The 11,188-nt window shown below is 32.5% G+C and overlaps 1 protein-coding gene across 9 annotated transcripts; it reads left to right on the top strand.

Moving 5' to 3' along the window:
* The first annotated feature begins 4,093 nt into the window (after positions 1-4,093).
* LOC107935542 (transcription factor TGA2) lies at positions 4,094-9,453 on the top strand. Of its 9 annotated transcripts, none has more exons than XM_016868160.2 (11): positions 4,126-4,347; positions 5,278-5,350; positions 5,432-5,562; positions 5,662-5,859; positions 6,012-6,089; positions 6,163-6,222; positions 6,345-6,422; positions 6,508-6,559; positions 7,467-7,738; positions 7,946-8,194; positions 9,091-9,453. In XM_016868160.2, the coding sequence occupies exons 3-11, from the start codon at positions 5,446-5,448 to the stop codon at positions 9,235-9,237; spliced, it is 1,251 nt and encodes a 416-aa protein (XP_016723649.1). In that variant the 5' UTR covers positions 4,126-4,347; positions 5,278-5,350; positions 5,432-5,445; the 3' UTR covers positions 9,238-9,453. The 9 variants fall into 9 exon arrangements, with proteins under 9 accessions (XP_040965756.1, XP_016723649.1, XP_016723648.1 ...); XM_016868159.2 differs by having other exon boundaries at positions 5,425-5,562; XM_016868165.2 differs by having other exon boundaries at positions 4,132-4,347; positions 5,486-5,562; positions 5,713-5,859.
* Positions 9,454-11,188: the final 1,735 nt, after the last annotated feature.

Here is an 11,188-nt window from a genome sequence, read left to right as displayed (position 1 = left end):
ATGTAGTAGGACGTGGGTTTGAGTGCGCTGAAGTGCATTATCCTCTTATTTATAGGTTGGAGAGAGGCTATAAATAATTTTAGACATTATGTCAAAAATAGTAAATATTATCAGAACCTATAATGAGATTGTTCAAGTTGGACGTGGAGTCCTTGATATTGAGAAGATGACTTCATTGGAAATTTTCTTACTGACCATGAATTGAATGCTATTGTCAAGTCATTGACATGGGGTTGGGTTACTTGGAAATTTAGCAAGAGTAAGGGATACTTGTATTTTAAGTCATGATTTTTGCTTCTCAATATGAGGTATTGGTTCATGTTTGTTTGCACTAGATTACCCCATACTAACAACATGAATAGATGTACGTGCAAATGTGCATTACTTTTACATTACTTTTAGTAGTGTCATCAACTCAATGATGAATTTTCAGCAAAGTCTAATGATATAGACATTTGGTTCCTTTGCTTGATTTTGTTATTGAGCCAAAATGTGGAGGGTTTTGTTGAGATTTTGTGCCCTTAGTATAGTTATCTTGTTATTATGTTTGTAAATTTTCAATCAAATTGGTTAATAAAATTTTCATGACTAAATAATTATATAATTATCATTAATAATTTTGGCACGAAAAGTAAAATAAAAAAGTAGACATTGACTCATTTATTATCTAAAGTTTAACTAATATTAAATTGTATCATTTGTATTAATTATGATGCAAGAAAACAACTTATATTAGTAGGTAGTTTAAATGATCCATGGTTTGAGGAATCAAATGAACAATTGATTCAAGGGACTATTATGTTGTTTATCGAGTCCAATTGAGGAGATACATTGTCTTAGGTATTAGAGCGATTGGCTACTAGAAAGATAGAAACATAAGTGTGATTGTTTGGATTGACAATATATCGGACATGACCCAAGTTGAATTTATCTTGAATTTGTTTATGGATTAATTCACTTGTGATATTCATAGTGTAACTCACCTCAATCTTGAGTGACTAACTATGTATATATAACTCATACTTTGATATAAGGGTGAACGCTTGATCGAATCGAGTAAAAAAATTCCATTTAATAGAGTTGACGAGTCCTATTTTATCATACTAACTTAATTTAAAAAAAATTCAAATCGAGTCTACTGAAATAAAATTTGAGTTGAGTCGAATCAAGTGAAACTACATTCATTTCCAAATAATTTCATTTCCCCATTTTCATTTTCATTTTGGAGAAAACATTAATCATTTCCAAATGTTTCCTATTTCACAATTTTTGTTCATTTGATTCAACATGCAATTCATTTTTGTCTTTAAGAAGCTTACGAATGGACCAATTGGCCATATGCAATTGAGACTCAAATGATTTATAATTAAGTTCCAGTTTTTCGCCTATTAATTATAATCTCATTTAGTCACGAAGTCATTCTACTATAGTATTTTTTCGCCTATTAATTATAATCTCATTTAGTCACGAAGTCATTCTACTATAGTATCGTGATTGAGCTCTCCCCAACAACATACCATTACGAAAGCAAGTCGATTAATCATCGTCCAACGATCTTGTCATAAGTGTATTACCCTAATAGGATATCCTTATCTCTTTGGGATAATATCTGTTCTCCCAATATGATCTTATTTTATCTCACGGTAATCATTACACTTCTCTCATAAAAAATCAATTATTATCAGATAATAATCAAGTCATTCATCACAACAACAAACAACTTGTGACCATGTTTACTTTTCATCAATCATATAATGCCAATGAAACTAAGTTAATTCTTTAATTTATGCTCATACGTTATTTTTAGGTGACAACTAAGTTAATAGAAATTAAAAAGAAATAAGTTGAGAGAACTCACTACTTTACCTTAGCCATATTGTCGGAAAATTACCCAAGAATAATTTCTAATAAAACAACCAATTAAATGGGCACTTTATACTTAATACAAGGTTGAAGATGTTTGGAAATGTGCGAGTAGTCAGACCCCTTGCCCAAGATAGCAAACAAATTGCTATAAATGCATAGACAACATGCAACCTCAACGATGGTAGTTGATGACACAGCCAACAAAAAAGCTACAGCCAGTCCTATTGGGTGAAGGATACAGACACCCTAACTAATAGCGAAAATTCGTAAGAGGTACAACCCCTAAATCTACCTTCTCTTCCACTACTTTATACATCCCAATATCTCTCCAACCCCGTAAAAGTTGTCGCATAAAATATGCAATTATCAAATTTATCTACAAACCTCACAAAACAACAATAAAAAAAGTGGATTGAGTCATAATTAAGTTGGTATTGATATTGTTATCAGTGTAAAAAAAATATGAATTTCAGTACGCTAAAACATATTATTATCTTATTTAAAGATTGATAAAAGACTATAAATAATTATAAATATTATATAAAAAATCGAAACTCATATAAAAAAGTCCTATGAAAAAGACTAAACAACAAAGCATAGCATTTAATGATAAGTATCATTGGATTTTTTTTTCTCAAAAAGTCAAAAAGAATTAATAGGTTTCCACGTTGAAAAAAGACCTGACAATTAAATTTTGAATTATGGATCGACTCGTGGAATAGTCGTAAAAATTACATCATGCTGACACATGCAACGACGTCGTCCTGATGTATTTTATTTTCCATGTTGACTGAAAGGTTCTGGAGAGACCTTCGAGAGAGACAGCGACAATTGAGGGAATTTTTTTTTTGTTTTCTTGGTTAAATTCTGCTATTAGCCCCTGTACTTTACTAATGTTATGGATTTAATCCTTATACTTTAATTTGGTATTTTTAATCCTTATATATAACATATTGTTCACTAAAATCCTGTTAATAGATAACAACTTTTGCTTGGATCAAGGCTTAAATTTCAAATTTTGAAAAAGTATAGAGACTTAGAAGGATTTAATTGGAGAATATGGACTAAATCTATAATTGTATGTATAGTATATGACTAATTATTGAATTTAACCAAATAGATTTAACCATTATGTTTGAGTTAAGACTAAAATTTTAAAATTCAAAAAGTATAAAAATTAAATTCAATCGATTTGACAAAAAAAATTCCGAAATGACACTAACTTTACACATTTGCTAGCATAAAGGTTTTTTGGTAAGAGTTTGTATGTGGTTTTAATATTTACTCTTATAAAATATTATAATATATTTGATATAAAAATATAAAATATGGTATATATATACATATATACAATATATTAAAACATTCTCTTAATTGAGTTTTAATTCGATTGGTACGAACATTGGTGCTAATAAAGGAAGACGTAAGTTCAAGTGCATGAATACGTATTATCCCCTTATTTATGGGTTGGGGAGGGACTATATCTAATTCTAGACATTTAGATATAAAAGTGAGATCTCTATATTTGAATAGTAAACTAGACTCTACAGATATAAAAAAATCGAATTATGTAAACAAACCTGTGTTTTACGTTATTTTATTTACACAGTTTTCATAATTCTAAGCAATAGTGATTCTCATGCACTTTTATTCTAAGTTGACGGTACAAGCAATTAACAACTTAAAAATTTAACACTGTGTGAGTCATAGTTGTTCCACTCAACATAAATATATAAAAACTAGGCATATGATGATAAAAACTAGCTTAAACTATGTTGTTAGTCCTTATATATGTGTAAAATTTGAGGTTTGGTTTTTATACTTTAAAAGTTAAAAATTAAATTGTCTTACTTTTTCAATTTAAAAATATTAGTCCAATCATTATCATCGTTGGAAGTTTCTATAAAAAATTGACAGTTCAATATATTTATTTTTTATCAATCATATGTCACGTCATATGATGACAATCTAATTAAAATTGTAAATTGATAAGTTTTGACAGAAAATACTTACGATCTTAATGATTGGAATGTGATTTTTAAATAAAAAATAGTAAACTTAAATTTTAACTTTTAAGTATAGAGACTAAATCTAAAAGTTGCTCAAAGTATAGGGACTAACAGCATATGCAAACCGGAGACAGAAATCCAAAGCTAATTTTCTTACAGAAACAGTGTAGCAAAGCATAGCTGTATTCTTTACTCTGTCCGTATCTCTGCGCTATTTACAGTGACAACAGAAGGAAAAAAATACACAAAAAACCCAAAAAGTAAAGTCAATGTGACCCACTAAAAATAGTACTCCTTAATCGAAAAGGCAAAATTAAAGAACCATTAGCTCTCGGGAAGTGGAACTATTTCTCAGTGGACGTCTACAGATTGGAATATCATTATCCAAAGTAATTACTGATATTAATACTTTCAATTTCAAAGTCTTCAATTTTCATATTCGTCCTCATCATCATCCTCAAATTTTCACCAGGTGAGTTTTGTCGTCCTTAAACTTTTCTGTTTTAAAGTTATCATTTTGGATTACAATCATGAAAGTTGACTAATTTTTACTCTTTTACTTTGGAAAAGTTGAAACTTTTTATGCATTTTGATTTTTTTTTCATTGATTTTGGTTTCTGGGTATGATTTTGTTTTGACGGTCAATTTGGATTTTTTAAGGTTTTCTCTAATTTGGGTTTTTGATTTTTTATGTAATTTTAGGTTGCTGCAAATTTAGTCCTTTACACTTATTATTTGGTTTTGGTTTTTGAAAGAGTTTGCTATATATGAAGCTGTGTTCTTTGATACATTTACTTTTGAGCTCATAGAGTGTGAAGAGGCCTAGAAATACTTGCCCAAAGAGCACACTTGTTAGTGACTTTTGTTACATGGTATTGGTGTTAAACAGGGTTATGAGTCCTCAAAAAAGTTTGAAATTATCTTCAAATACCCTTCAAGAAGTTCCTTTTTTTTAGTATAGTCTTCTAAATTGTTAGCTAGTGCTTTTATGGTATTTAGGAGTTTTGCTTGTTCCATGGCATTGATGGCAATATGTTTTAAATTTAATCTGTGGAAGGCCACGGTGTTTGTATTCTTTGCTTGGATGTTCGGTTTTCGATAGTCTACCTTTGCAAATCTTGATTTGCTTCTTCGTAGAAATGTGAGACTGAGGTTGTATTTGGAAATGTCTCCATTTTCTATTTTCCCTTTTCCTATGTTCGATGTTGAGTTGTATGTTATTCATCTATGTTTGATGTGTATGAGGATATGACCCTCCAAGGTTCCTCCAAATACACGAAAAAACTTATAATTGATTGAACATACCCATTTAGATACATACGTGCATCTAACAGTTACACCTGAGTCAATCGCAAAGTGTAGTGTGGTGGTTGCTAACCTCTTCCCTTAACCACATGGTTAGGGGTTCGATCCCTGCTCATGGGAATAGAGCACATTTCGAGGCCAGCTGTTTACGTCTTCTGAGAGCATCCACGGTGAGGGAATTAGTCACTGCTTTATAACCTTCTGTAAATTCCCTCTTTATTCTTTTCAGTTTACAATTTCACAGCTTTTAGAATTGAGGGTGTGGATGGCAAACCTTTATCTCGGCTTTACATGTGGCAATGCAGACGGTGTGTTTAATTCTGCAAATGCAAGTGGCCAACCATTTCCTACCGATCGCAGCTATATTGGCACTTTGGATAAGGTGGATTTTGTTTCTCTTATAACTTAATGAGCAAGTAATCTATTTGTTGTATCATGTATGCTCGGTTATTTATTTTACACTCTTTATCGCCTGAAACAGACTCCAAATTCATTTACTATAAATCCATCTGCCCTCCGAGTCGAATCTCAGGGATTGCACTTGGAAAGAGGTCAACAGACAGGTCCAGTCTCCATATCTAGGGGTCATACAGAAAACTGGGGGGAATCCGATATGGCTGATGCTAGTCCGAGGACTGATATCTCAACAGATGCAGAAACAGATGAAAAAAATCTGAGGGTATAGCTTTTATTGATCTTATTTTAAATTCAGTCCCAAGTAGAGCACATTGTTATTTGATCCATGTATCCAAGATCATGTAGTGGGACAAGTTTTGTATGTTGTAATAGTTGCTGTTCTTGCCGGTCTCAGATTTTATTGCTTTTGTGCAGTTTGATAGTGAAAAACTGAATGCTGCTGTTGCAGCTTCTGATTCAAGTGACCGATCAAAGAGTAATTTGGATCAAAAGGTTAGACACTTCATTAATAGCATGGATAATAGCTTGGTCATATTGGTGATTTTTGGTTGATAATATTCTACAGATTCTTCGCAGACTTGCTCAAAATCGTGAGGCTGCAAGAAAAAGCCGGTTGAGGAAGAAAGTATGTCTTTTCCCTTTAAAGTTAATGCATGGTAGATGACACGAGTCTTCTATGGTATTTTGGGGATTTTGTAGATTTAATTTCCTATATTGAGGCATATTATCCTTTTTCTCCATTTGTAGGCATATGTGCAGCAGCTGGAGAGCAGTCGTTTGAAGTTGACACAACTTGAGCAGGAGCTCCAGCGGGCACGACAGCAGGTTGGCTTGGTCCTTCATCGCAGGCACTGTGTACTCAGTTATTTATTCATGCATGTATTACTTATGATGCTGCCTTTCCCTGTAGGGCATCTTCATATCAAGCTCGGGAGATCAAATTCATTCATTGGGTGGAAATGGTAATATTATTTATTTCCATCATGTTGTATGCAATTGGTGCTTCCCCTACCTTCTCTTGAGCACTTACGTTTACGGTTAAAATAAGTTCTTTGTAGATTACATAAAATTGAATTTATTCGTTTCAGAATAAAAATACCATATACTAGACATGGGTTCCATAATGCATGACTAGATAAGTGCTAGTAAAAAAAGGGCAGGCCAGTGTCCAAGGCTTTGTCCGGGAATATATAGATATACACCCCTACTATGCTATGTAGGGACGCTGCATTTTGTCCCCCATTTTGTTACATCGCATGCGTATCATGAAATTGTTTGGTAAAAAGGCATCTACAGTCCCTCTCAAATTAGATATTGAGAAAATTGGTCCATCTCAAAAAAATTACAGCAATTTAGTCCTTTCAATTTTGAAAGTGTGCAAATAAGGACAATTGATCATGATGTTAATGTTTTTGGTCAATTATACATAATTTTGATTGATATAATAATGAATTTAGCCCTCAAAGTTTATCCATTCTATTAATTTCGTCTTCATTTAACAAATTTAACCTGGAACATTTGTGTAAATGCGTAAAACTTGAGGTTAAATTTGTTGATTCTTTTTAGATCTAAGGCCAAATTGACAAAATGTAAACATTGAGGGCTAAATTTGTTATTATACCAATCAAAATTATGTATAATTGATGTAAGAAATTAGTGTCGTGATAATTGTCCTTAGTTGCTTACTTTCAAAACTGACAGGGAGTAAATTGCTCTGATTTTTTTAAGAAGGATTAATTTGCTCAATTTCAAAATTTGAAGGGACTGGAAAGGTCTTTTTACCAAATTGTCAAATGTTTGGAGTGTGATGGTGGAGGTTATGTATTTATCAGTTTCACTATTTGTTTCGGTCATTTCTTTTCTTTGTAGGTGCCATGACATTTGATGTAGAATATGGAAGGTGGCTTGAAGAGCACAATCGACAAATTAATGAGTTGAGAATGGCAGTAAATTCTCATGCAGGCGATGCAGAACTTCGTATTATTGTTGACGGTGTTATGGCTCACTATGATGAAATTTTTAGGCTGAAGAGCAACGTAGCTAAGGCAGATGTTTTCCATTTGTTATCAGGCATGTGGAAGACACCTGCCGAGAGGTGTTTCTTGTGGCTTGGTGGTTTTCGGTCATCTGAGCTTCTAAAGGTAAGGCCATATGAATTTTTTAGGCACGTGTTCCTCGGATCTTTTCTTGCCCCGTATGACTGCCATGCTCATGTATTATGCATAACTCTGATTCATGTACTTTTTTATATAGTGTCAGTAACTCAATATCTTCCCGACCTCGTATTACTTAAATATTTTGTTTTCTTTATAATTTGTCATCTTAGAATTGAATGTTTATGCATGTAGCTTCTTGTAAACCAATTGGAGCCTTTGACAGAGCAACAGTTGGTGGGAGTTAGCAACTTGCAACAATCTTCCCAGCAGGCTGAAGATGCATTATCACAAGGTATGGAAGCATTGCAGCAGTCTCTGTCCGAGACATTGTCCACTGGATCCTTAGGCTCTTCCGGCTCAACTGGGAATGTAGCAAACTATATGGGTCAAATGGCCATGGCCATGGGAAAGCTAGGAACTCTTGAGGGTTTTATTTGTCAGGTAATGCCTTTTCTTTTCTCTTCCATCCCTTTTTTGCCCATTATTTGAAACTTTTTGGAGAATGCATTGAACCGGTAATGATGATCTCGGTAATTAGTTTGAAATGAGAACATGAAACTTTGAAGATTTTCTCGAGTCACTTGAAGTTTTCTGTAGATAATATGAGGGTAAACTATATTGGTAGTCACTCAACTATTAATAAATTTCTGTTTTGGTCACCTAACAATGAAAAGTTATAAAATGGTTACCCAACTTTAATACTCAGCATTCATACATTGTGTCAATTTAGTCTCGATTCTAAAAAAATTAACCCTTAACATTTACACATTTTTTAATTTTGTCTTTTTTGCAATTTTGTTTTTCTTTGTGACATTGAAGGTTAGTTTTAAAAGAATAATAAAATTATGAAAATCATCATCTTGGATTTTCATGTGCTTTCATTTTTGGTATATTTTCTTTATCAAATTTAGCTTTTTAAGTGAAATGTCACAAAGAAAAGCAAAATTGTAAAAAAGACCAAATTACACAGTGTGTAAATGTTGAGGGTTATATTTTTTAGAATCAAGACCAAATTGACATAATGTATGAATATTGAGGGTTAAAAGTTGCTATTATGTCAATTTTAAAAGTTGGCATTATCGTCTTTTTGTTAGTTATTTAATGAATGGTGACCAAAAAGGAAAAAAATCGAATAGTTGGATGATTATTTTGTAACTTTTCATAATCGAGTGATCAAAAAAGAAACTTACCAATTGTTGGGTGACTACAAGTGTAGTTTAAACTGAGACACTGATCTGTTGGTATTACTTTAATGTGGAGGGGAAGTTTCTTGAGCCTTTATATTGCGTCTTCTTTCGTTTTTGGGTCATTGTTTACTAATACGTTAGTATTATCAGGCGGACAATCTACGGCAGCAAACCCTACAACAAATGCACCGGATATTGACAACTCGCCAGTCTGCTCGTGCACTTCTTGCGATACATGATTACTTCTCCAGATTACGAGCTCTTAGTTCCCTCTGGCTTGCTCGACCAAGAGAGTGAAACTCTCCCGTCACCCGGTAACATTCGATCCTTTTCTAGTTTCTTTTCAGTAGTAATCCTTCCCATAATGTATATGTGTATGGTAGGTGTTTAGTCTTCCTTGTATTGCCTGTTGTAAAATGAGTATTAGATTATGAGCAGTTTCTCCAAACACAAAATTTGTAGCTATATATTTTCAAAATCAATCATATCATCAGTAGCTACCTTTGTAGACCAGATTTTGAATGCCCCCACCTTTTTAGTGTTTGCATTACTCATTTGGATTGTCCTCCTTTAACCCTTGATCCATGTGTTTTTTATGGAACAACTTTTTATAAATCAATCATCTTTTTTGCTTCATAAAATACATCTATACATATGTCGATTGAGTCTTAACTCGATTGACATGCACATTTTATGAGTTTGGGAGGGTACGATGAGATTTAAAAAAAAAGAAAAAAAATTATACATACATGCTAACATAAGCGTCGAGATTAAATTACTTTTCCACCTTCCTAACCTCAATGGCCTTGAAAATAATTTTATTTACATTTTAGGCTAACATATACGCCCATGGACATAGAATTCCAGGTTAAAAAGATTATGAAAATTAATAATAAATAGCCGTATTTTGAGAAATAATAAAAATTATAATACTAAAATAGAAACCCTATTATTTCTAAATGTAAATTTGTAATTTTCTTTTTAAAAGTAGTGTATATGTATTAGACTTGTCCATGGGCCGGGCGGCACGGCCCGTCCTGACGGTCCGTCCAAAATATGGGAGGGTTCGGATAAAAATATAGGCCCGAAATATGAGCTTGGGCAAAAAAAATGAGGCCCCTCGGGCACCACTTTTTTGGCCTGGGCCCGGCTCGGCCCAAATATAATAAATATATATTTTTTATTTTTATTTTTTAATTTTAAAATACTTTTAAAATATATTTTTTATTTTTTTATTTTTAAAATATTTTTTTAATGTTTATTAAAAAATGGGCTGGGTCGGGCTGGGCTCGGGCTTATGATATTTTTTTCAGGCTGGGCTTGGGCAAAATTTTAGGCCCATATTTCGGGCCGGGCCGGGCTTGGTCTTAGGAGGCGGGCCGAAAATTTTTTTCGGGCCCGGCCTGAACCCGGCCCGGCCCATGGACAGGTCTAATATGTATTTTCACGATACAATTTCTGAATTACATTTGTTTTCTTGATATATGTATTTCTTATTTTGATATTTTTTTGAAAGTTAAATTTATTAATTCATTCAATAAATGAAATTATATAATTTAAGAAAAAAATAACAAATACTTGTTGTAAATGGTGAATGATAAGTTCTATCATCACAATAAAGGTTTTAATAGAACATTATGACACGTTGATAGTTTGTTTTGTTATAACTTAAGCACGACATATCTGGAGTAATTGCAAGGACTTAATACGATAAAAAAAATTAGCATTGGATAGTCTGAAGCGGCGAGCAAAAATCGACAAAAGAAACGAGCATTTACCAAATTAGAGAGGACAATAGTAAAATTGCCCCTAAAATCACTTGTAAAATTAAGATTACGTGCATAAGACTAAAAATTGTGTTACAAGAGCAAACAAAAGCTTTCAAAAATGAAAACTTATTAAACAATGAAAAAACAAATAAAAAAACATATAAAACCTAAGCCTACACAGGTTTAAATTTACTTGTAAATAATTTATTATTCTGAAATGTTCTCAAAATATAAATAGATAAAGAAGCTGACAAAGAGCTATTTACTTTTTTTAAAAAAATTTATTAGTGGTAAATGAATGAAAAGAAGAATGGAAGAAAGAGTTGGTGGGATGGAGAAAAAGGCGGGCGATAATTAGCCCGAAGACTAGCATTGTCGCTGGGCAAAACAAAAGAAGAAACAAAAGATTTGGAGAAAAAAAGTTAAGTTTTTAAGGTTTTTATACTACTATATTTTGTTTGTATGCACTTTGATATTTG

This window comes from Gossypium hirsutum, chromosome D13, assembly GCF_007990345.1.
Source record: "Gossypium hirsutum isolate 1008001.06 chromosome D13, Gossypium_hirsutum_v2.1, whole genome shotgun sequence".
Lineage (NCBI taxonomy): Eukaryota > Viridiplantae > Streptophyta > Magnoliopsida > Malvales > Malvaceae > Gossypium > Gossypium hirsutum.
The sequence above is the reverse complement of the archived record's forward strand: the minus strand, read 5'-3'. Positions and strand labels throughout refer to the sequence as shown.

Coding starts and splice junctions, on each gene's coding strand:
- LOC107935542 (XM_041109821.1), top strand. CDS start 5,270: ATGGTTAGGGGTTCGATCCCTGCTCATGGGAATAGAGCACATTTCGAG. Junction 5,860..6,011: donor CAGATGAAAAAAATCTGAGG/GTATAGCTTTTA, acceptor GCTTTTGTGCAG/TTTGATAGTGAAAAACTGAA. Junction 7,739..7,945: donor GGTCATCTGAGCTTCTAAAG/GTAAGGCCATAT, acceptor TTATGCATGTAG/CTTCTTGTAAACCAATTGGA.